At 46.0% G+C, this 26,311-nt stretch overlaps 1 protein-coding gene and 1 long non-coding RNA gene across 8 annotated transcripts in view; one reads left to right on the top strand and one right to left on the bottom strand.

Annotated features, from left to right (window-relative positions):
• Positions 1 to 1,052: 1,052 nt before the first annotated feature.
• Positions 1,053 to 26,311, bottom strand: part of LOC147458112 (transcription factor TGA2.3-like) — a 32,236-nt gene continuing 6,977 nt past the window's right edge. For 5 of the 7 annotated variants that reach the window (XM_086512856.1, XM_086512859.1, XM_086512860.1 and 2 more), the window contains exons 6-11: positions 4,209 to 4,268; positions 3,979 to 4,056; positions 3,828 to 3,903; positions 2,542 to 2,813; positions 2,216 to 2,458; positions 1,053 to 2,108 (exon numbers count right to left, since the gene is read on the bottom strand). In XM_086512856.1, the coding sequence (XP_086368982.1) occupies positions 1,962 to 2,108; positions 2,216 to 2,458; positions 2,542 to 2,813; positions 3,828 to 3,903; positions 3,979 to 4,056; positions 4,209 to 4,268 (876 nt within the window). In that variant the 3' untranslated portion in view covers positions 1,053 to 1,961. The remainder of the gene's footprint in view (positions 2,109 to 2,215; positions 2,459 to 2,541; positions 2,814 to 3,827; positions 3,904 to 3,978; positions 4,057 to 4,208; positions 4,269 to 26,311) is intronic. The other 2 variants (XM_086512858.1, XM_086512857.1) reach the window with 2 other exon arrangements.
• LOC147458111 (uncharacterized) overlaps positions 2,704 to 26,311 on the top strand; it is a 39,720-nt gene continuing 16,112 nt past the window's right edge. The window contains exon 1 of the long non-coding RNA XR_015188197.1: positions 2,704 to 2,840. This is a non-coding gene — a long non-coding RNA (uncharacterized LOC147458111). The remainder of the gene's footprint in view (positions 2,841 to 26,311) is intronic.

Here is a 26,311-nt window from a genome sequence, read left to right as displayed (position 1 = left end):
TCCCCTCTTTTGGAGAATTGGGCCCTCCCCTCAAACTTGCTTCTCTACAAGGCGGCTCTTTTCTCTGAGGAAATCCTTCACATTAATCTTTGTTGGACATGCATACACCAATTCATCACATATAACAAAGATAACTTCATGATTTGTATATGACACCTGTTGTTTTTGGTTTTTTCTCCGTTTCAATTGATATTTTTCCTTAGCAATATTCCAAATCAGCATTCTTCCTTCCCTTCACTATATTTGAAATCCAAGGTGCCTTATGACTTTTGCTACGAATTGTCAAGAACCAAAACCACTCAAAATGTGAAGACTCCATTGAAGGCTCAAACCGACTGTAGGGTTGCCAAAGTGTATCATAGCACAAACGCTAGACACATACAAACATATAACATAGTCACTACCCTTTAGGCAATCGAAATACACACACAACTGAATACGGATTTGCCGAGTATAGGAAATGCAATGCACCACATTTCTCCCTCATTTTGAATAGCAAACATGCTCACATACTTTCAGAATACACAGAAACACACAACAAAGATGACACAAGACATTCTTGCCGCATTTAGAATTTCAAACACAATTATAGCCACAATTCAATAAAATGACTCCTCCATCTAATTCTAAACCTCGCACTACCTTTCACATGAACCACAAAAGATAAAGTGCCCTAAATGACGTGTTTACTACCTAGTTCAAAGAGTTACACCTGAGATCGGGGATGATCCCTAGCCCTCTTTGTTCTTTTTGAAATTCCTAGCTGGCTTTTGCCATTTCTTTTTCAAGTACTATTCTTTTGATTCTAGCAAACTTTTAGAGACTCTCTTTGACACGAGTTCTGTCGTTTGTGCGTGCAAGAGCATGCTCAGAGAGAGAGAGAGAGAGAGAGAGAGAGAGAGAGAGAGAGAGAGAGCTAGCTAGCTTCTGTTTTGAATATAATTTTAATTAACTAGTTCAAAATTTTAATTAAAATCTAATATAACGTGTTATTAACCCTCTCAATCACACATCACACGCCCTTTCAAGTTGGGAACTTGGCACCAATGGCATCGGCTTGAACAGTGAAGTTAATTAAAGGCCAATAATCAGCTTTGTTCTCAGGATTTGTATTAACTCCAGCTCTTGTTAACGTTGGATGACATGCGAGTCATATTGCATGCACCTTCTCAGACAATCACCAGACGGCACTCGTGTTTGCGAACATGGATTGATTTGCTTTCAGCACAACTGCCATCTTACACTACCTTCAATGTGCTTAAACAGGTAGCGCCTTTTGGCATTTTCCTCTGGGAGCAAACATATTCTTTTCCACTTGCAGGAAGTGGGCACATCCAGATACATTTTTTGCGCAGAAATCCGTAGTTACAAAGGTAACATCAGCATATGGAGTTAGCCCAGATTTTTTTTGGATCTAACATGCCCAATAGGCCACACACAGACTCTGGGCAGTTCTCCATGAGTTGAAGTTGAAATGGCACTTGGCTCTAAGAAGAAAACACTACCGGTATGCCGAATCAGATAGCCTGAGGCTCTCACAAGTGCAAACATCTGTTGCAGTGCAAAATCAAATGACTAATGTGAACATTTTCTAGGGCATAGGTCCTCGAATCACAGTAATGGTACAATGTTGGGGGTTGTGTACAGATGGAATACATGACATATTCTACGCACCTAAAGTTCCCGACCCAATTTGAGAGTATACTTTCTATGTGCAAATATGGGGAAAAAAATCTTATCACCTGGTCAAGTACAAAATTTGTAGGCACATTATTGGATATACAGCTGTGCAATCTGACACTGAATATATCTGCCTCAGCTTTCTATTATCTTGTGAAGAGCTTTCCTGGCATGTCATTGCTTTCAGATGGTTCGATTTTGGGGTATCCAAGAACTTTGTGGCGTGTAGTCTGTAATGCATAACAGATTGCCATTTTTACCACAAAATGCTTCCAAAAGCTTCAGTCTTTTGGTCGAGCAGACCAAAGAGAGCTTAGTGCCCGCAGACGATTGAAGTATTCTCCCATAGCTAGAAGCCCTCTTGCCATCTGCTGGACTGTGAGAAGGCGCTGCATCTGTTTCATAGTTTGCTGCCGAAGGTGATCTGCCTAGAAACAAGTAACCACAGAATAAGAGTTTCTTAGCAGAAAGATCAAAATGAACCCTGAAGTAGCAGCTTGGAAGCGCTCATGCTTATGCTTAGCTTAAAGCAAACCTGTCGAATGAAGGATTCCAGCGTTCCGAGCTTTCCCAAAGCCATAGCCATTTGATTCAAGTATGTCGACATAGTGCTATCGGGTGACTCTAACGGGCCCCAGGCCAACGTTTCAGCAAGACTTTGCTGCAGAGTATCCAATCCTTGCGAAAGAGCATCTTCTGCCTGTTGCGAGGACTGCTGCAGATTGTAGATGCCCATGATCTGCTGCTCTGTTAATGGTTCAATTTGTGGTAGGAGAACCTGCACAACAGAAAATCACAAGAGGTTAGATGAACTCAATTGTTTGCTTTCTTTTAGAGATAAATCTTGAAGTTGTTGTTTACCTTCAAAATATCGGAGGGTCGAAATCCTCCCATCCACAAAAAGCATCTCTCTGCTGGAGTTTTCCACATGCCTGACAGGAGGTGAAATACATCTGCTTTTACTGCGACACTTTTTATTTGGAAAATTTCATCATAGTGGGACATTATGTTCTCCACAAGCATGTGCAGGTCATTGTCATTCAAATTTGCTCGTAGTGCCGTTCGCAAATCACCCATTCGCGAGTTTTTCTCATCCATCCAGTGGGCATATTCCAAGTTAAATGCTGCAGCACCTGAGAAGGAAACATTCATTTGTTCAGGTAGGCCTTCAGATATGGTTAAATTAGCTGCAACTTTGATAACCATACATTACTAGAGATTGTGTATGCACTTTTGTTTCCATTTCCAGAGATAAAATGGTGTTTGGGTGCCGAAAAGACCACATATTAAGAAAACAATGTTTGTTTGGGTGTTTCTTGAATTCTAAGTTGGCATTGGGTTTGCAAGAATGTGCAATGCATGCACATCTTGGAGAAGAAGCTCAAGAGCACACAACAAAGTAGTTTACTACTTAGTTGGCAAATAAAGATATGAGTAATCACTATTTATACAAGGAAAGTAATCTTTGGAATAAGGGGCATCGGCGTCCTACTTGGGTTCACATATGCCACAAACATATATTCGCAATAATTTCTCCCAAAGAGTTATGCGGTGAACATGAGTTGGAACTCAAACGCTAGAGAACTCCAAAACCCTAGGGATTGCAAAATCGATACATTTAAAGGGAGGTAAGCGTGACTCTGTGAGCTTCTCATGAGGAAAAGTTCAACATGGATATCGTTGTCCTATGCTGACACACAAGCCAAGGGATCTCCCCTACAGAAATTTTTTGAGATACCAATAATGCCTCTGAATGTGCTTAGTGGTGCATCTCAAGGTGCTTCATATAAGCATGAAACATCGGGTTCGTTGCGAGCTTCGACTGTCACTTTAAGATAGTGTTGGTGGACATCTCAATCAGCGGCCCTACAAGCAATGTTCCATTACACTGCACCTTGGCCCGAATATCTATTTTTCTGTGAACAGATCTAATTTGCATTTGCATCTTCAGCATTTGCTTTCATTGCATTTGCATTTTCAGCATTTTTTTCATTCCCATGTTGCTGTTAGTTGGTGACACAGGAAAGCCCACAAGTTGTACACGTTATTGAGATGATTAGTAAACTTTCATGAATAAAGTTATCACATTGGAAAGATTGTGACCTGAAGAAAAAGTACAAAATCTGAAGCTAACAACAGAAAGTCACCTGTTGTATGAGGTCCACTGAATCCACTTGCTGCTGATGACATGTCTCCATATAATGTCCCACAAGAAAGCATTCCCTAATTCAATCACCTTCAAAGTTAGCCAAGAGCAATATGCAAATGTAAGGGACAAGCTCAACAAGCTGAGTGTACCTGTTGGCGTGCTCGTATTAGCTCCTGCTCCATCTGACTTAATTTTATGCGGCTAGCTTCGAGTTGTTGCACATAAGCCTGCAATGTTATTGTGTAACATAAGTACCCATGCACTCAGTTCCAAAGATCAGGATATTCTCTTAAATATCATAAGTATGAAATGCTAATCATGAATTTTCTGTGTGCTTTGTTCTAAAGAATCATAAAACAATAGTTTTTTACCACTTTACCTTCTTCCGCAACCGACTTTTTCGAGCAGCTTCACGATTTTGAGCTAATCGTCTGAGAGTCTATCAGAAATCAAGTTCAGAGGTTTATTGGTGAGCTATTGTGTATGAGTTGTGTATGAATAAGAGGAGCTGAACCTGAGCAACATTACTTCAAAATAATGGAGAGCTATTCATTTGTATTTTCTTGAACAAAGACAAAACGCCAATCTATAGGTCCATTTTCCTGAGAGAGTGAACTTCATTATCGTATTGAGATTTTATATGGCTGCTAAAGCCGGCTTTGGAAGCTCCTCGACATTGGCTTGAAAGATATTACTCAAGTCTATGCACTATCTTATTATTGTTGCGTATGGCTTCAAGATCAAGTTCTTGTTCGAAGTTAATAATTATTAAGTAGCTCCTCTCAATTGTTTTGCCCTCTCTTTTGCTTGTTCCTTATCTCCTCCTTTACGTCCCTCGATTTTGTGTTTAGTGCAAGCATTTTTGGTTGGTAAAGATCTTTGTCTTTTTTCATGGTCATAACTCACTCTCTCTCTCTCTCTCTCTCTCTCTCTCTCTCTCTCTCTCTCAGCATTGGGGAGACTTGAGAGGATATGTTCGCAGGTTCAATTCCAGGAACCTGGGACAAAGCTTTGGCTCTTTGACACTTTGGTCACTTCGGTCATGCTATACGGAGTGGAGATATGGGGCCCCTCGGTTGATCATCATAGCAAAGCTGGCAGTACTGATGGACGGAGATGTATGATGAAGCCCTTGGTGTCTATAATTTCTCGGATGATTAGGGCCAAGGCCTCAGTACCACATGACATTAATAGGGCGGAGCTCGTTGCTCCTCCATTGGTAGTGGAGGCACTCACTCGATCGGTTTCATTTATGCATAGCACTTGGGCTCTCCCTAGAGACAGATATGCTCGATTAGCACTAGAGTCTTCGCGACAGCTGGCATTGCAAGGAGATAGATCATGTTGGTATGCATAGATGGCATCTTGGTTTCAGTTACATGGCTTTAGTATGGATCGGCTATCCCCATTTTAGTACTCTCAGGATGCACCCTCCATTTCCCTCACTAGGGTAGAGATTACCAGGCTCATCAGACAAGACTTGATTCAGTTGGATGGGCCAAAGCATGTATTGGTGGTACCAAAAAGGGGTGTCTTGGACACTCCTTTGGTAGCACTTTACAAGCCCCATCTTCACGTGTTATATGTAAAATAAACTAGCATGCTATATATCAATGGATAGATTTTTTCATGTAGAATCTAAAAGTATAAAGTCCGACAAGTTCTGAGTTTTTTTTGTAAAAAATTTACCGATCCCCACTTTTTTTTAAAGGGTACCACCAAAAGGTAAAAAAAGTGGTACCACCAATACATGCTTTTACCCGGATACGAAGAGGACATGGATACAACCTACACATGAGCTAGGTACGAAGATGACTTTCTATAGAGAGCATCTTCTCCAACTCACGGAGGATGGTTTTGTGATCAGACCACGATATATGGATACTCATCTATCCCACGGGATACGATGTGCTATTGGTCAGATACGCACATCCTCACATCAGCTAGAGATCGAGACAGGCAGATTTAGAGGAGTACCCGCTAAAAGCTACATTACATATGTCACTGCCCAGTATTCTATGAGAGGTCACTTTCGCTGTCTATTCGGAGAGGGTGGGCCACTTTCTAGAGTCATGAGATACCAGGATTAAGAGATGCCTCGGATTATATTTACTGGAGATTCGCAAACACAAAGAGGACCTTGAAGAGGGGCACAATGAGAGAGATCCAGCGACAGCGGAAGATTACAAATTTCTTTCAGTCACAGATAGAAGAGTTCGAATAGCCCCCACAACATAACAACACCAAAGGCATACTGCTTGATCGGGGGATAGAGTTGGGGCGGTCCCATCGCCCACGGATGAGGGGGCACTCTCGACATCGACGCAGATTGCGACAGAGGATCCATACCATACTGGAACGACTTAGGAGCCGTCTCGATAGAGTGCCTACCTTGGAGAACATTGACTCTCTATAGCCTTTTGGATACTGATGTATATGTATATGTTGCCTCAACGGTCAAAGAGCTCCATTGTATCAGCTCACCCTTTGTATTCCCTTTGTATCAGCTTTCACTCCACTCCTACCCACTATTTTCTTTTCAGTTCTTTGTACTTTTTGTACCCAGACCTGGTATTAGAATTCACCACATGTAACCTTTTGGTCTCATAGGTTATTTTGGCCTTTTGAAGACGTTAATATTACATTTCATTTCATTTCATCTCTCTCTCTCTCTCTCTCTCTCTCTCTCTCTCTCTCTCTCTCTCTCTCTCTCTCTCTCTCTCTCAAAAGCGCCTTTCGACGCCTGGTGCGACAGAAGAAGCGAGCGTTCCTAGCTCAAATGGAGCGAGACTTATACCAAAGACTCAGGAGAGGCATGGCGTCTCTTTCATGAGTACTCCCCTCCTCGAGTGATTACTTCTCCTGATGTGTGGGGTCAGTATGCAACTTCCTTATATACGGTCCTTGCACGTCATCATTTTGTGACCCCCCCCCCCCCCCCCCCCCCCTGACAGATTATCATACAGAGCACTTGAGGCATCTCGACAGCTTTCGGAGATTGGAGAGAGTGGACCATTGTATGCACAGATGACACAGTTCTTTAGCACACATGGCTTGGATATAGAGCAGCTACTACCCTTTCAGTACGACCCAGACTCGCCAATCATTCGCCTCTTCCATGAGGAGAGGAATCGAATCCTCAAACAAGATCTTTGGCAAAGATATATCAAGGAGACATGGATCATAGGGAGAGAGCCTCTTTCATCAAAGAGGTTGTGCTACAGGGATCATTTCATGACCATCTTGGAGGATGGTTTCATTTAGAGGCCTAGACACATGGATGTCTACATGTCTTACAATGCAAGAGTAGCCATCGGGCAACTTGGAGTTTCATCACATAGATTACAGATTGTGACAGTGCGAGCATCTTAGAGCAATGGATCTGTAGAGTTTTAACAGCAGGGGTAGAGAGCGAGGAGCACTATGTTTGCAATTGCCGAGCTTACTGTCACAAGACGGGCACCACGTGCCAATAGAAAAGAACAGACTGACTAGGCTTTTAACACTACAATAACAATTGAACTGAAAAAGAGAGGCGACACGCGACACGACGTGGCGGAATTCCACCCCAGAGAGTATTGGCCCCAAACCTTGGTGCCCCTTTCGATATTTCTTTATATTGCATCAACACAGTACAAGCCGGTACTCCATACTCTGCACCTTCTCCAAGAAGCATGCCAGAGAATGAGCCCTAACCTCATATTAAAAGGCCCTTGGCCTAAAAAGCAATTACAGTGAAAATCCTTCTCAAAAGCATCTGGTCCAAAAGCAAAGCCAAAAAGCTCTCAACGCAATTTACGAAAATTCGTACAACCTGCCACGTCATCATGTCAATGCAATTTTCGAAAATCTGCCACGTCATCAGTTTGTGTGTGTGTGTGTGTGTATGTGCGCGCGCGCATGTCCTGCTTTATTTTAATCTTGTCACTTGGGGTCCCATAGGACGGGTCCCCATAAGTTGGTAGGACTTCTTCTTCTGTTACTTGTTCTTAGGGTTTAGGCCCCTCGGCCCACATCTGTAAGTTGGCTCCATTCTTTAGGATTTGACACGTCAGCAGTTTGTTACACTTACCATGAAATACGGAGACGCTACACAGTCTCATTGACAAGACAACCCACACTTACAGAGCTTATGGACTCTAGAGATCAGAGATAGTTGGGATGCTTTCTGCTTGAGATTCAAAGACAGAGATCTGCTACTATAGTCACGTGGTGGAGGTAGACAATCTACAGATTTCTTTTGTCGAGCGACTAGTACCACCTGTCATTACCGCACCGAGGGAAGTCACTCTACAGTAGGTAGATGAGGTGCGATCCAAGAGACGGCCTAGTGTGGTGGGATATCATGCTCGACGGGCACACCAGAGAGAGATATACCAGATTCGGACACAGCATGAGCAAGCTAGACAGAGAGAGATACAACAAGCATTCTCCGACCCTGCCTTAGCCACCTATGCATGATATCCTACCTCCAGTTTGGTACCAGATGGAGCTATTTTTGCATATCATGGCTGTACTCCCTGAGCATATAGTTTCACAACCCACTAGAGATGGAGCTTCATCCCCTCCTTATACATGCACGTGTACACACCCCACCTCTGATCAGATTATTGTAGCCACCTCTAGCAAATTATATCATTTTTTATTTTCAGCACTTTTATCCTGTTTTGAATATCTAGCAACGGAAGCGACCTGATAACCGGTGATAGGGGATCCCTCCAAAGAAGCGGCTTACTAGAGTCTTGAACCTGGTAGAATCATGTGTCAATGAAGAGCACTCGTGAGTCTTATTCGTAGAGAAGAGTAGACACTCAATGCTTTGTCTTAACTGAAGCGTTGTAGCTCATGTAAGCTTGCCATACTCATGACTCATCCCCAACCACAGTATGGAAAATACCTTTTTTGTTACGTGTTGCGACCTCTAGATGACGAAAAGACTTATGTGGCAGAAAGATGAAGACATCATCAATTTCTTAAACAAAGAGGAAGACGACAACAATAAAAATACTATCGATAGGACACTGAACAAAAATCCTTGCGTGACTTTTTCCCAAGCATTGCATAGACTTCTACGTAGCCAAAAAGCAGCCCAAAATTCTACCGCTGCAATCCGTACACTAGTTTTCCGTACGCTGCTGCCGTGAATCGCGCCCTGTTTTGTGGGGGCAGTACAGATAGTGCCACGTTATCATTTCTCTTGCTGTTTTGGGACTACTGCCAACGGGTGTGTGTGAGTACTGGGCAGCCACGTCACCAGTTTGTGACACACTACTACTTGAAGTATAAAAGTTGAAGCATTCAAGAGATGATGTGACATGCAATAGATGGTTTCACTATTCTAAAAGACGACTACTCCCTTTGCCGATTCAAGATCGACCATGAAAGAGTATTGTTATAGACTTTATTTTTTATCTTCCGAAGACAGAGTGGACATGATGGCAATACATGGACTGTTGTAGACAGGTTCTATAAGGAGGCTTGTAGCGGAGATAATGTGTCGTGCCCTCTATAGTGGGTGCTCCTTAGTGCAATGTGCGTGATATCTCACTCCACAGAATCCATAGAATGCAAACACAAAAGACAATGAACAAGAACAATAGTAGCAGAACCTGAACATGAATATCGACAAACTCAAAGAAATCGATACAGACTCTGGCATGGCAGCACACTCAGCTCCAGCCCAGATCTCATAGGTACAGCGGGGGTGTCAAGGCTCAACTATGCAGGGATGGTGCAGACGTGTTGTGTACAACTTAAGAAGATAGAATCTAGACGTGTCACAAAGTGATGACGTGGCGGACAGCAGAAACCCTAATTTCTGCCAGAAACCCTAAAATTCCTGCAAACCCTAATTTTCGAAAATCGTGGAGGCTTTTAAAAAAAATGTTTTTTTTTTTTTTTTGGGAAAATGCTGAGCGACGCGAATTTTGCTTTTTTTTATTATAAAAAAAACAGAAAAAGACTCTAAGAGAGAGAGAGAACTGATGCTTTTTATTTTAAAAGCTTTTGGGGCTCTGCTTTTGGGCATCCCTTGTAACCTTTAAATTAGTGGTGAGGGCCTCACTTCTCAGAGCATCTGGACGCAGAGTCTGAGAGTGAAACCCTAACCGCTCTCTTGTACTTTGATTTGATTAATATAAAAAGAAATACCGAAAGGGGCGCCAGTCTTTGGGGCCAATATCTCTAGGCACGGAACTCCGCCGGGCCAGTGTACATCGATTGTGATCTGTGATTTGTTTTGAAGTGGTTATTTGGTGCTGTCACGGTTGATTCTTGACTTGGAGTGTCCAAGTCTGTTACAAGACGACTCACCACACAAAAGTAGATGATCCCTAACTAGAACCAACCACACATATGTATCTCCTAAAGGGCCACCAACGGCTGGCAGATTTCCCAATCCAGCTAAGCCTATCTCCAAACTGAGGTGGTGGTGATCTGGCCACGGTGTCCACTCGACCACCATCTGTATCACTTGCCACGTGTCACTGCCCAGGCGAGAGTCCATCCAGTTGAACTCCAGCCCAATTGCAACTAACTGCTTGTCATGTGCTCGTGACATTGTAGCTCTGCTATAGGTTGCCCGCCACAAGACCACTCATCGTCCCAGTGAGAGAGAACACTGAGAAACTGTAAGGAATATTGAACTAGAGAGAACACTGAGACTAGCTCGAAGGAAAAATGCAGATCGATCCAACTGAAGAAGCTATGCGTAGAGAAGAGAGTTAAGTTTCGGGGGAAAGGTACACTCAGAGATGTAGGCAACTATAGGAGATGATGAAGAAGGAGACACGCCTTTCCAGAAGAGATAATTTGTCACAGAAACCAAAGAATTCCCTAGCATGAACAAAAGCCTAGGTTTAGTTCAAAATATGAAGCTTTTGCAGGTAATTACAGTAAAACTTGTGAAACTTTTTGCCGATTCTTCGAAGGAAGCGATGAAACACAAGAGTGTGGAGTTGAGGGTTGTAACACTCGAGGGTGGAGGGAAGGGTGGTAGGTGCTAGGGGTTGAATAGGGCTAGGGGAGGGGATGGGGTGGTGCGTGGCGAGAGGAGGGGTTGGAGGGTAGGGGCAAGAGGGAGTGAGGGGGTGGGTAGGGGCGAGAGCCTAGAGGGAGTAAGGGGGAGGGTAGGGTCGAGAGGTGGACAGGGGCAAGTGAGGGTGGGAGCGAGAGGGGGTGGGTAGAGGCGAGTGAGGGTGGAAGGGGGTGTGTAGGGGCGAGAGAGGGAGTGAGGGGGTGGGTAGGGGCAAGAGCCTAGAGGGAGTAAGGGGGAGGGTAGGGTCGAGGGGGTGGACAGGGGCAAGTGAGGGTGGGAGGGGGAGGGTAGGAGCGAGAGAGGGTGGGTAGAGGCGAGTGAGGGTGGAAAGGGGTGTGTAGGGGCAAGAGGGGGTATGAGGGGGTGGGTAGGGGCGAGTGCGGAGAGGGTATGGTATAGGGGGTGGACTTGGGCGAGTGAGGATGGGAGGGGGAGGGTAGGGGAGAGGGGGTGGATAGGGGCGAGTGAGGTTGTGAGGGGAAGGGTAGGGTGTAGGGGGTGGGTAGGGACGAGTGAGGGTGAGGGGAGGGGTAAGAGAGGGTGTGAGGGGGTGGGTAGGGGCGAGGGTAGGGTGTAGGGGGTGGATAGGGGCGAGAGAGTGTGAGGGGGTGGGTAGGGGCGAGTGGGGAGAGGGTAGGGTGTAGGTGGTGGACATGGGCGAGTGAGGGTGGGAGGGGGAGGGTAGGGGTGAGAGGGTGTGAGGGATGGGTAGGGGCGAGGGTAGGGTGTAGGAGGTGGGCAGGGACGAGAGAGAGGGGTGGGTAGGGAGTGAAGAGGAGCGAGGAAATGCCACAGAGAAATAAATTGTCAGGAGGCAGAAACAACAGCAATAACTGAAGAATGTCCATATATACCTATCTGCTTAAAACCTGTCCTGCGGAAGCATGTTGAAGGGTAGTTCATCACACACTCTGTGACCTCCACACGTGCTGCATCCTATGGCAAAGACTGAATAGAGACCCCATAACAAGGCATAGACTTGGTAGCTTCCAACCAATCTAGCAAATCTTCTTTTGACCAGTCATGTGGAGTAGGCTGTTCTTATTCAAGGTTGGTTTCCATTGATAAAGATCTTTGTTGCACTACGAAATCCATGCCTCCTTCTAGGAGGATGGGTTGCATTGGGGAGCCAGGAGTATGTATCCACATTGCGTCTTTTCCCCAATCACGAAGCGCTTTAGTGTGTCGCAACCATGGTCTACCGATGAGCAAGGGAAATCCTCCCTCATCTTGGGAAAGATGAACCACAACAAAATCCAAGTTAAAGGTGAAGTCTTGTACCTGCAGAGGCACCTTGTCCACTATACCCACTGGGTAGATTGTCCTCTAGTCGGCTAATGTAACTGTGAGGGAGTAGGGCGGGTAGGCTGTAGGCCTAGAGCCAACATAGTGAATTCAAGCATCAGGTTGATGCCAGATCCACCATCCACTATCACTCATGAGAATTGCCGCCCCAGGACGGACACGGTGAGACGAGGGCTTCTATAATCAGTGAGGGGGGCAACAGGATGGGATATCATATAGGACTCTGATGGTTGCACTGGGAGGTGCCCGCCACTAGGACCTGCTCTAGGGTAAAGTGATTGAATAACTGCAAGGGTGTCACTTCTAAAACTCGCATTTAGCCGTAGCATGTCATAGAGGGACACTTGTTGGAAGGTGTTCTTCAAGATTGTCTCTGCTGTAAGCTTCTCTTGTTCTACTAGTGGTTTCTCTAGTATCTTGATCTTTTGTAGATCGGAAACTGCTTCCAAGAAGGCTTCATCAGTATCGGAGAGCAAAGATTTGGATACTTGCTTGTCACTGGTTGATGGCTTGTCTACAGCTCAAGGCAAGGTACCCACTGTTGTGAGAGGAGTTGAATGTGCTGGAATGCTAAGACCGAGAACGGCTCTCTAGGCCCGAGTGAGGACGCCCGTTGGCTCCTCTACCAACTGCAGCTTATCTTGAGGGGTAACCACATGGGCAGAAGGGGGCGGCTGAGGAATGGAGCTAACTGCTATCAAATCGAGCTTACGAAAGGTAAACTCATTCTGGCTTTTACTTGGGTTCGAAGCCGTGGATGCACGAAGTTTAGGGTAATCCTTACTGTAGTGATCCTTCGTTTTAGGGCAATGACGGCAAGGAGGGGACACTTCTGGCAGGGGGCATTTGCTTTGGTAATGTCCATATTCCCTGCATTTGTAGCACAGAATGAGTCGATTCAATGGGCGAGTCGAAGGGCGAGGTGGTTCTTGCTCCTGGTGCAAGGAGTTGGAGGTGGAGGCATAGAAACTATGATGGGGTGAGGGAGCATGTGCATGATAAAAGCTTTGAGAGGGAAAAGTACTCTGCATACCTTGCATTGGAGGGGCTGTCAGCAAAGGTGGCACGTGGTTTGGATGCCCATATGGGGAAACCATGTTGGATGCAGGTGGTGGCCCTTGTATTAGGACTAAGACTTTGCTGTATTTGTCGCAATCCCTTTAGGTAGTAGCAATCCTTGTCCTCGTGTCCAGACTTTTCACAAAAGTGGCAGTAAACCCGAAAGGGGCATTCATGTGGAGGGTGCCTTGGAGAGCGGCATGAGCTACACCAAACCAGAGCCTTAAGTCTCCTGATGAGACCTGAGCTCTTCTAGCTGGTGCTTGATCTGGTCCAAAACCTCGTGATGTTGAGGCTTCTTCTGTCTAAGAGAGGACCTCTCCTCTTGAAGAGCTCGCTGTAATTTCAGGGCTCCCAATTCTTTGTGTAAAGAGGTTATTGGATCAAAGGGACTTTCTAAAAAGAGGGAGGTGGTCTCTACTTGAAGAGAGTCAATGAACAGCTTCCGAGCTCCTTCTATCCGAGTAGCCGTTGCTACGAATTTCTCTAGAGTGACGTCAGGTCGGAGACTCTCTCGGAGTTTTTGCTGAGAGCTTTTGGGAAGAGCCTTCTCCACCCACTTCTTAACCATAAATTCGCCTGGTTGCTTAGGAAGCTTGGTGACCGAAGACTTGGTTATGGTCATGAGTTCTGCAAAAGTCTCATTTAGTTGGAGCATCAGGTTGGCCAATTCATCCAGAACCTTCTCTTGGAAGTCCCCTGTCTTGAAAGCTTCACAGAATTGTCGTCGTAGTGTGGCCAAAGTTGTAAAGTGGTGTAGCAGGGCTACAATGTCACTTCACAGGACAGACAGTTGGACAATTGGTTACACTTGGTCTGGTTCACATTGGACGGACCCTCTGGCCTCAGGAGTGACGTGGCAGTGTACCTACCGACGGTGGTCTAGTGGACCTCGTGGCCAGGTCACCACATGGTTGACATTTATGAGCCGTTGGTGGCTCTTTATGGTGATATATATGAGTAGTAGCATTTGGTCAGATTATCTTGTACGTAGTCGTCTAGAGTGGGTCTTTACACAGAGCACGTCTTCACCATCCCGGCACATTTGAGCCTCGACACCCCCATTGTACCTGTGAGTCTTGGGCTGGAGCTGAGTGTGCTACCAAGCCAGAGTCTGTATCAGTCTTTGAGATAGTCGAGTTGCATGTTTTGGTCTGCTGTTGTGTCTTTGTGAGCTCTGTCGGCATCTATTGTTTCCTTTTTGTTCAGTCTGTGTAAGGGAGATTCAGTCTGTTTGAGTGAGATTGTCACGCACATTGCACTGAGGACCACCCACTGTAGAGAGCACGACACATTATCCGCGCTACAAGTGCTCTCATTTTGGCGATCACGGTGGGACCTCAAAGGAAGTCTCACTCTTGTGGAGATAAAATCGTGAAGCTAATCAATTGTTGCCTGGCTCCTCACACTTGCTTACACTCTGTAGATAGGCTGCAAGTCTGGTCCTCTCTCGCCTTGGTGCAAGTCCTAGTCCTCGTCCCTGGTCCTTGGTCTTTGGTCCTGGTCTGGTCCTCGCCCTGGTTCAGTCCTCCTCGTCCTACCAGCTAGGTGGTCTAGTCACTGGTCCTGAACCAGGTGGTCTAGTCACTATCCTGACTTGTTCTGTGTTAGACCTGTTTTGTTCACCGCATGACACATACAAGGCGGTCAGTTGAGCGTCAAAGCGCACTACTGAGCCCTCTGAAGCACTATAACAGAAGATGCCCTGTGGTATCTAGTAGAAGTCCATTAACCTCATCAACCATACCTCCACATACGACATCCCCCATTCCTTCATTCCCCATTCCTTCATCCGGTTCCATATCTTCCAAATCACCTTCTCCAGTAAAGCTCTCTCCTATTCTGCTACAGCAGGCTATTGAGCAACAGGCTCAACAAGGGGCCATGGAGGCGTTGGCTAGTGTGTTGGCCAAGGTAAACATCAAGTTCCCCACCTTCAAAGGACTCTCCTCGGAAGATGCGGATGACCATGCATGCAAGTTCGTATCTCTCTGTAGAGGACGTGGTCTTAACAGGGAAGATGCTTATCTGGTACTCTTTCCATCCACCTTGGACGGCTTAGCAGACAAATGGTATAGCCAGTTTGCAGAGAATCATTTTGCAACTTGGGCAGACTTAAGACAACAGTTCGGTGCAGCTTTCAAGCCGGGCGACTACCAAGAGAAAGTGCTAGATGAGTTGGCCAACATGGTGCTCCAGCCAAAGGATACTTTTGCAGAGCTAACCAAGTCTCTGGTTGCCAAGCTTCCCCAATAACTCGGTGAATTCATGGTTAAGAAGTGGGTGGAGAAGGCGCTTCCAAAAACCTCTCAGAAAAACTCCGGGAGAGCCTCCGACCTGACGCCACTCTGGAGGAATTCATCGCAGCTGCTACTAGAATAGGGGGGGCTAGGAAGCTGTTCAACAACTCTCCTCACATAGATACTCCCTCTGCGTTCTCAGAAGGTAGTCCTGCTGATCCTTTGACTTCCTTGCACAGGGAACTCGAAGCCCTCAAACTACAACACGCCCTCCAAGAACAGAAATCAATCTCTCTGAGACAAGAGAAACCATCGCACCTTGAGGCTTTGGATCAAATCAAGAGAGAACTAGAAGAGCTTCGGTCTCAACAGGAGACTAAAGCTATGGTATGGTGCAGCTCTTGTCGCTCTCCTGGACATCCTCCACAGGACTGTCCCCTTCGGACTTATTGCCACTTCTGTGAAAAATTTGGACATGAGGACAAGGATTGTTACTACCTCAAGGGATTGCGACAAATACAACAGAGTCTTGGTCCTTCTCTTCAGCAAGGCCCATCACGTGCATCCAACATGGTTTCTCCCTGACACCTGTGGCCATCCACACCATATGCCACCTTTGCTGACAACCCCTCCTATGCAAGGTATGCAGAGCACTTTTCCCTCTCAGAGCTTTTATCATACCCATGCTCCCTCATCACCTCAAAGCTTCTATGCCTCCACCTCAAACTCAATGCACCAGGAGCAAGGACCACCTCGCCCTTTGGCTCGCCCTTTGAATCGGCCCATTTTGTGCTACAGATGCGGGGAATATGGGCATTACCAAAGCAAGTGCCCCCTGCCAGAAGGGTCCCCTCCTTGCCGTCATTGCCCTGAAACGAAGGATCACTACAATAAGGATTGCCCTAAACTTCGTGCATCCACGGCTTCGAACTCAAGTCAAAGCCAACATGAGTTTGCCTTTCCCAAGCTCAACTTGATAGCAGTGAGCACTGTTTCTCAGCCGCCCCCTTCTACCCACGTGGTTACCTCTCAAAATAAGCCGCCGCAGTTGGCAGAGGAGCCATCAGGCGTCCTCACCCGGGCCCAGAGAGCCGCTCTCGGTCTTAGCATTCCATCAAGTTCAACTCCCCCACACATTGTCACACCAATGGATACCCTGCCTGCAGCTGTTAACAAGCCATCCCCTAGTGCCATGAAAGAATCCAAATCTTTGCTCTCAGATATTGATGAAGCCTTCTTGGAAGCAGTTTCCCATCTACAGAAGATCAAAGTACCAGAGGAACAACAACAGGTAGAAAAAGCGAAGCGTATAGCAGAGACAATCTTGAAGAACACTTTCCAACAAGTGTCCCTCTATGACATGTTGCAGCTAGATGCGAGTTTCAGAAGTGACACCCTTGCAATTATTCAATCACTTTACCCTGGAGCAGGTCCTAGTGGCGAGCACCTCTCAGTGCGACCGTCAGAGTCCTATATGATATCCAATCCTGCTGCTCCACTCACGGATTATAGAAGCCCTCGCCTGACAATGTTCGTTTTGGGTCAACATTTCTCAGGAGTGATAGTGGATGGTGGATCTGGCATCAACTTGATGCCCGAGTTCACTATGTTAGCTCTAGGTCTACAACCTACTCGACCTGCTCCCTTCACAGTTACATTGGCCGATCAACGAACAGTATACCCAGTGGGCATCGTGGACAATGTGCCTCTGCAGGTACAAAAATTTACTTTTAACTTGGATTTTGTGGTGGTTCGTCTTCCCCAGGTTGAGGCCGGATTTCCCTTGCTTATTGGAAGACCATGGCTGCGACACACTAAAGCACTCCACGATTGGGGAAACGATGCAATGTGGATACATACTTCTGGCTCCCCGATGCAACCGATTCTCTTAGAAGGAGGTATGGATCCTGCGGTGCAACAAGTTTCTTTGTCAATGGAAACCAATCGTGAACATGAACAGCCTACTCCACCTGACGGGTCGGATGAGGATCTGTTGGAATGGTTGGATGCTACCAAGTCTATGCCTTGTTATGGAGTCTCTATTCACTGTTTTCCTGAAGGTACACCCTTTTCAAATGTTTTCATAGTTACGAAACTTAATGAGCCACCTCAGCCTTTGAAGAAGCAGAGAAGCAGGAAGAAATCTCCTCTACAGGAGTTCACTCCCCCTCAAACATCAACCCCTTTGGTGTCTCTTTCTTCTTCGACCAAAAGAAAGCTCTCCTCTGTGTCTAGCAAACTCCATTCTCAGAGCCCGTCCTGCAAGATGAATTCCAAGATCTTGATAGCTGTCTTGCTCATGATAACGGTCTGCTCCTTACTTGTACCTATCTACCCTTACCCCCTCGAACTTACCCACAATCAGAATGCCCACATCCTTCGGGTTCACAGTTGTGGCAAAGAGATCATCAAGAGCGCCGAACATTGTTGTTCCCATCATCTACATGAGAGTCACCAAAACAATAGAGAGCAGGCACTAATGTTCTCCCCTGCTACTGCTAATGTAGGCTCCTGGCGGCAGGCCCTCCATTGGTGCTGGCTCTTACAGAATCCTCCCTTGGTGCAGGTTCCTGCATTCTGTTGTTCAGCAGATGGAATTGTCGACCGCTTGTCTACCCCTAGCCCTCTCCCTACCAACCTCTCGCCCTCCCCCTCCCACCTACCTACACCCTCGCCCTAGCCCCTCACCCTAGCCCCTCTACCTACCCCCTCGCCCCTTCCCACTCGCCCTTGCCCTACCCTCACCCCTCGCCCTCGCCCTAGCCCCTCTACCTACCCCTCACCCCTCGCCCCTAGCTCCTCACCCCATGCCCCTAGTCCCTAGCTCCTCCCCCCTAGCCCCTGGCCCCTCCTCCCTAGCCCCTCGCCCATAGCCCCTAGTCCTTGCCCCTAGTCCCTCGCCCCTAGCCCCTCACCCCTAGCCCCTAGCCCATAGTCCCTCGTCCCTAGCCCCTAGTCTCTCGCCCCTAGCACATAGTCCCTAGTCCCTAGTCCCTCGTCCCTAGTCCCTAGTCCCTAGCCCCTAGCCCCTAGTCCCTCGCCCCTAGCCCCTAGTCCCTCGCCCCTAGCCCTAACCCTACCCTTCCCCCTCGCCCTCGCCCTTGCCTCCCCTTGTCCCCTATTCTATCGCCTCTCGCCCCTACCCTCTCTTGCCCTCGCCCCTACCCACCCCCTCTCTTACCCTCTCGCCCCTACCCTCCTACCCACACCCCCTCGCCCCTACCATCTCTTGCCCTTGCCCCTACCCACCCCCTCTCTTACCGTCTCGCCCCTACCCTCCTACCCACACCCCCTCGCCCCTACCCTCCTTTTCCCTCGCCCCTACCTAGCCCCCCCTCGCACCTACCCACCCCCTCCCTTCCACTTACCCCTATCTAGCCCTCCCCACCCCTCTCAACCTCAGCTAGTTTTTACCCCCCACCCCTCAAGTTTTTACCCCCCCCCCCCGCATGATCAACTGGCTCTCAAGATTTCACTTGGCTGCCATCCTATTGCTGTGAGGGCTTTTTCGTTCTGCCATCATGATAGAGCTTAACCCTATTTGCAATGTTACTCGGGCTTATGGTCATAGCTCTTTTCGAGAAGAGTGTTGTTGCAAAAAGTGTGGCAAGGTTAATCTGCAACCAGGTCATTTCCTATCACTATGGTTAGGGAAGATAAAGATGCGCTAGAATCAAACTGAGCTCATGTCTTTGCTGTAGAGCCTCATCTTTTGCCAATTGGAATTCTTAGGCTATGCAATCATACATACTGGGTTCCTGCCTAGTTAGAGGCTTTAGGCGATTGCAAGCAGTGTAGCGTTTTTAACTCCACTTTTGAGGTATGTATGGTCATGGGCCTAACACCTACTTCAAGAAAGATCTACGGATGCAGTACCAGTGGTTTTTCCTCAGTTTTTTCAGTATTCCTCTCACCGAGACGGTGAGCGGTCTTGTGGCAGGCAACTTGTAGCAAGGCTATAGTGTCACTTCACAGGACAGACAGTTGGACAGTTGGTTACACTTGGTCTGGTTTACACTGGACGGCGGACCCTTTGGTCTCAGGAGTGACACGTGGCAGTGTACCTACCGGCGGTGGTCTAGTGGACCTCGTGGCCAGGTCACGACATGGCTGACATTTATGAGCCGTTGGTGGCTCTTTATGGTGATATATATGAGTAGTAGGGTTTGGTCAGATTATCTTGTACGTAGTCGTCTAGAGTGGGTCTTTACACAAAGCACGTCTTCACCATCCCAGCACATCTGAGCCTCGACACCCCCATTGTACCTGTGAGTCCTGGGCTGGAGCTGAGTGTGCTGCCAAGCCAGAGTCTGTATCAGTCTTTGAGATAGTCGAGTCACATGTTCTGGTCTGCTGTTGTGTCTTTGTGAGCTCTGTTGGCGTCTGTTGTTTCCTTTTTGTTCAGTCTGTGTGAGGGAGAATCAGTCTGTTTGAGTGAGATTGTCACGCACATTGCACTGAGGACCACCCACTGTAGAGAGCACGACACATTATCCGTGCTACAAGTGGTTCTCTGCAAACTGGCTGTACCATTTGTCGGCTAAGCCATCCAAGGTGGATGGAAAGAGTACTAAGTAGGCGTCTTCTCTGTTGAGACCTCGACCTCTGTAGAGGGATACAAACCTTCGAGCATGGTCGTTAGCATCCTCTGTGGAGAGACCCTTGAGAGTCGAAATCTTAATATTCACCTTAGCTAGAACGTTGGTGAGCTCCTCCAGGGTTGTCTGTGCAGGAGCGTGTTGCACTAGAGCTTGCTGTAACACAAGGGATGAGACATTTATTGATGGGGGTGACTGGGGAGGTGTAGAACTGGTTGAAGGACTGGAGGTAGCTTGTCACAAGACGGGTACCACGTGCCGATAGAAAAGAACAGACTGAACAGACTTTTAGCACTTCAATAATAACTGAACTGAGAGAGAGAGAGAGACAATCCGCGACACGGAGTGACGGAATTCCACCCCAAAGAGATTGGCCGCAAACCTTGGCGCCCCTTTTGGTATTTCTTTATATTGCATCAACACACTACAAGCCGGTACTCCACACTACAAGCCGGTACTCCAGACTTTGCACCTTCTCTAGGAAGCATGCCAGAGAATGAGCTCGTGGCCTCATATTTAAAGATCCTAGGCCCAAAAGCAGTTTACATGAAAATCCTTCAAACTCAAAAGCGTCTGGTCCAAAAGCAATGCCAAAAAGTTGCCAACGTAATTTACGAAAATCCATACTGCTTGCCACGTCATCATGTCAGCGCAAAATCCAGGTTGTTCGTACTGCTGCCACATCATCAACTGCGCGTGTATGTGTAGGTAGGTTCTGCTTTATTTTAATTCCTTTGTCACTAGGGTCCCATCGGACCGGGTCCCCATAAGTTGATAGGACTTCTTCTTCTATTACTTGTTCTTCTTAGGGTTTAGGCCCCTCGGCTATGATATGAAGGTTGGCTCTGCTCTTCAGTGTCTGGACACATCAACAGTTTGTGACAAAGTTGCAAGGGAAGGTAGGGGTAATGGGGCTGGTGGACTTCTACTTGGCACAAAGGGTTGACGCTTCCTATGGTAATACTTCAGAGGACTTAATAGTGGGTTGTCGCTCTTTTGACTGCCTTGTATGTGTCATGCAATAACCGAAAGCGCACCCAAGCTAAGGACACGAAGACCTTTAACTTGCTGAAAACTTGTCCAATCACCACTAGATCAAGGCGAGAGAGAGACTGGACCACTTGGTTGGACCTGGGCGAGACAGACTAGACCAAGGCGAGTGACTAGGCCACTTGGGTGTACCTGGACCAGAGAGAGACAAGACGAGAGACTAGATCAACAGGTCTAATATTAAGACTAAGCCGACCCAGTCTAACCCAATAGAGCAAGACAGGTAGAGAGCTGAAACTTAGCAGCTTCTCGATTAGACTATGCTCCCTACACGGAGTGAGATTTCAGTTGAGTTCCCGCCAAAGTGCCAAAAATGAGAGCACTTGTAGCGGAGATAATGTGTCGTGCCTTCTATAGTGGGTGCTCCTCAGTGCAATGTGCGTGATATCTCACTCCACAGAATCCACAGAATGCAAACACAGAAGAAAATCAACAAGAACAACAATAGTACGACTCAGCGGAACCTGAACATGAACATCGACAAACTCAAAGAAACCGATACAGACTCTGGCATGGCAACACACTCCGCTCCAACCCAGATCTCATAGGTATAGTGGGGGTGTTGAGGCTCAACTATGCAGGGATGGTGTTGTGTACAACTGAAGATGATAGACTCTAGACGACTCACCACACAAAAGTAGATGATCCCCGACTGAACGAACCACACATATGTATCACCTAAAGGGCCACCAACGGCTGGCAAATATCCCAATCCAGCTAAGCCTATCTCCAAATTGAGGTGGTGGTGATCTGGCCCCGGTGTCCACTGGACCACCATCCGTATCACTTGCCACGTGTCACTGCCCAGGCGAGAGTCCGTCCAACGTGAACTCCAGCCCAACTGCAACTAACTGCTTGTCATGCGCCCGTGACACTGTAGCCCTGTTACAAGGCTCTTTGTAAAGGAGACAATCAAAGCAGCTCAGATGGTAACGTTTGTTCATTACTTATATCTTAAGATACCATGAGATACCTTCTTCTATTTTTTTAGATAGAGATCCCAAGATGACTAGTTTGTTTTGTTGAGCTTTATGTGAAAATTTGAGGAGTACATTGAAGTTCTCTTCTTCTTTTCATCCATAAATAAATAGGCAGTCAGAGATCACAAATTCGGTTGTGTTGGATTTGTTAAAATGTTATGTTTCAAAACACAAATCGTTGTGGGACAGATATCTGCCATTAGTGGAGTTGGCCTATAACAACATGGTCCATACATTGAGAGGGAAGGCCCCATTTGAGATTGTTGAAGGTGGCAAGAAAGTTCCACCTATCTTGTGCACCAAAGATTAGATTTTTGAGAGAGATTTCTTTGTGGAGAATCTTGATACCTCATTTTCCAAGGTAAAGAAGATAAAGGAGGCTTTGCAGAAGTCTCAAGAAAATAAGCATAAAAGAGACATGCAACTTAAAGAGGATGATTGGGCCTCAGAAAGAAAAGGGGCCAGTGAGAAAATCAATGATGTTGCTTTGATATTGAAGCTGCCAGATCCTTGGAAGATTCACAATGCTTTTCAATGTGAGTCTTTTGTGTCCTATTAAAGGACAAGTGCCAAAGGATATGATTACTGACGAGCAACGTGAAGTTGAGGAAACAGAGGAAATCCTTCAACCCAAACAGATATTGGCACACAAGGAAAGAAAGATTAAAGGAAAGCTAATTGCGAATTATTTGTGAAGTTTCAAAATAATCTAGCCTTGGATGCCAAGTGGATGGAGGACGACTAGGCAGATACTCCTCACTTATTAGAGCTTTACCTTGAGGCTTTTGAATTGGCTCCTACATTGCCACCAAGAGTTCAGGATGATTCAACGCTTGAGTATGGTGCAAGATCTCCTTCATAGAGGAAAGCTACTCCACTGATCTCTTGTCACAGATCAACAAATGATTGATAGTGGTTTTTTTGACTAGTTGTTATTCTTTTAGGGGTGCTGAGCTAACGGCACTCTGCCAACACTGTGTATTTTGATGAAAGTTGCAACAAAAATCATTTACTCTCATTTTGACTGATGTCTTACTATTTGATTGAATATGATCGAATGGAATGACTGCAACATTCTATCTTGATGATGTACTAATTCATCAGAGACATTTGTAGAGTTCGAGTTAGAACTGGTTGTCATGCTTAGTATGGATATATCTAGTGCATTAAAAGTTTTGATTTGGATGAGATAAACTGGGCATATGGTTTTAGTGCATCTAGACATCCTTCACATGTAAAGTGAACCGGAAGTGAATGTTGAACTTTGCTCAAGATGAGTGCTCCGAACTGTGCTCAAGGGTTCCTTTTACTTATGGAAGGAAGAGCCTTCCGTTCCTTTAGTGAGAGAGTGCAATGGACACAAACAAAGTGGTGAACACTGTGAATGAAGGTACTGATTCTGAGAGATAGAGAGAGAAGAGAATACGACACTAGAATGTTGTCAAACCCTCCTTCGAAGGGCCCACTCTCTATGGCGAGAGCGGTCTACTATTGATTGCACAAATCTCTAAAATGCTTAGGACTTCCCGATGATGTCGACGACGATGAGGATGACAACGAGACGGGCTGAAATCTGAAAATGCTACTAGCTGAAATCTGCAAATCTTTATCTGCTGAATTTTGACTCTATGTCTAACGATGTTGATGGCGACGATGCGACGACGACACGCTGAAAACGCAGATGCTGAAATCTGCGTTTTCGGGGTTGAATCTGCAAACTTCGCGGAATCTGACCGTGCGACGAGGATCTGCTACGGGAAGGTGAGATTTGCGAGGTTTTGGACTTCTTCTGTGGCTTCTAACTGCTGAAAACTGAAAGCGCTGGTCTATGGGCTGATTCTGTCGCGAAGATCTGCAAAAACGCTGAGGTGTCTTGCAGATGCAAAAACGCTAGGGCTGAAAATCTTCTGCTTCGATGGAAATCTACTAATTGTTGTAGAATCTGCTAATGCTAGTGGATCTGCTACCTGCTGTGGTCGCCGGGGCTGATCTGCTGGGCAAAAATGCCAGGGCTGGTCTATGGTGCAAAAACGCTAGGCCTTGCTTGGGGGGTCTTGCTAAAAAGGTGCCTGTTGAGCAAGTGCTCCTGCTGCCTCTTTTGCCAGAAAGTGCTAGCACTAGGTTTCTATATATACAAACTTAGTAAATTTGCCCTACCTAGTTCCCAACAAAAGTCACTTAAAAATAATAAGTGAAAAACGTCAAAAATAGAGGAAAAATAGGTCTATGCACTGTAAAAATGCTCCTAATGGGTTCTGATGGAAATCTGATGATCATGCTGTGTGCAACCAGAGGATATGCATCTATTCTAAGTGTCTGGACATGCACGGTCTACGAACAGACTCACAAAAGTGCCATATCACTTTCTATTCTAGACTAACTTGACTGATTGAACCTTGGTCATGCTGTAGTTTGTCCACGGGCACATAGGGTTGGATGTGTCACGTGACATCACATATCGTTCAGATTTGGTTATGATGGCTAATATTGGTACTCCAGAATATCAAAAGTTTTGATGAGGATGAGATGGGTGGATAGAAATCTAATTGATTATTGTGCATATGGGACATCTGAGAGTTTGAGATTTAAAACTGGATAATTATGCCTAGACTTGTTCAAGAGAGATACATGTGATGCATGCCATGTGCCTTGTACCATTGATGCATGTACATGATTGATTGATTGATTAATCAATCAATAAATATTGTTGTGTTACCCTTGTTCTTTTGCAGATGTAATCGAGGACGATTACTATTTCACAAAGGGGTGGGGGGTTTATGTCACAAATCAGGCCCTAAACGTGAGGCGCAGAACACAAATCAGCCCTAAGAGTGGGGCCCCCTTCTTTTATAAGCCAAGGGATCGGATGATTGAAAAGCCAAAGGTCGAGCAATTGAAAAGCCAAGGGTCGAGAGCACCAAAAGGCTTGGCTAGTAGTACCTATTATATAAAGACATCTTGAGGGCATTTGTAACTATCATCATTTTATTTGGGCAATATCTCTCTTTGAGAATTTGTGAAGACGACCACGGCTTTGAGTTTTCTTGAAGACGACGAAGGCTTGAGCACTTGTGAAGATCAAGAAGGCCTTGAGCACTTTCGACAACTACTTGCATTGGCCATCTTTTGCAATATAAAAGAAATACCCTTCAAGGGTGGTCGTCTTGAGGGCAAATGCTTCTAGGGAAGGAACTACGCCTTCCTATGTTTCTTATGTTTGGACTACTGACCATGGAGGAGATTAATGAGATCCGCCAGCGACCAATGCTGGATCTCTTGTGATCTAGCTATCCCAGCTAGCTGCTTAGTTCACACCTAGCAGTTTAGGATTCCATATATTTTATTTTTTTATTTTGTCATCTTGTTACTCTGACTTTGTATCAGATTCACCACATTGTAACTTTTTGGTCTCATAGGTCAGTTTGGCCTTTTGTAGACGTTAATATAACATTTCATTTCATTTCATTTTCTCTCTCTCTTTTCAGGTTGAAGTGTCTATTATTGTGATTCATTATCCTTTCTTAACGTACAGCAAGGTTTCAGGTTCAGCGGAGCTTTCTTAGTATAAGCTAAGATCAGATGTCCAATTGTTTAGTCTGGCGTAGTGCCTGCTGCATAGGAACGAGCCACTCCACAAATAGATCAAAAGAATTCTGAAAGAAGTCTTATGATTATGTCTTTTAAGGTCATAGAGAATTGAGAAACTTGGTTGCAGCATTCTGTCTCGAGAACTCATGGGCACGGTAATGATGATTCTAGTGCATTAGAGACATTGTTAGAGGTCAGCGTAGCTTTGATATCAACGACATTTTAGGCTCTAGTTAGGTAAACACAACTTTTTTTGAGTGCTTTTGGACACTATTGTAATTAGCAGATATTTTTACTTTTCTTATGGGGCTTTCAGGGCCAAGTGTCTATAAATAAGAGGCCAGGGAGTCATTAGCACTCAAATATCAGGAGAGTGGGCTCACACAGAATAGTTACAACCGCGACAATTTAAAGAAATACTACCAAGGATGCCTAGTTGAGGGGCACTGCAGTATCTGTGAAAGTGAAACTCTGCCACTTATGTGTCTACAATGTTTTCTCAGGTTTAGTTCGCCGTTTTCAGTTCAGTTCAGTGTTTTGTAGTGATTTCACCCCCTTCTCAAGTGACTCTCCCGTTTTAGTGTAAGAAGTAGAAATCATACCAATCACTATTTATGGCAACTTGC

The sequence above is a fragment of the Adiantum capillus-veneris genome, chromosome 5 (genome assembly GCF_014529385.1).
Source record: "Adiantum capillus-veneris isolate H3 chromosome 5, ASM1452938v2, whole genome shotgun sequence".
Classification (NCBI taxonomy): Eukaryota; Viridiplantae; Streptophyta; class Polypodiopsida; order Polypodiales; family Pteridaceae; genus Adiantum; species Adiantum capillus-veneris.
The sequence above is the reverse complement of the archived record's forward strand: the minus strand, read 5'-3'. Positions and strand labels throughout refer to the sequence as shown.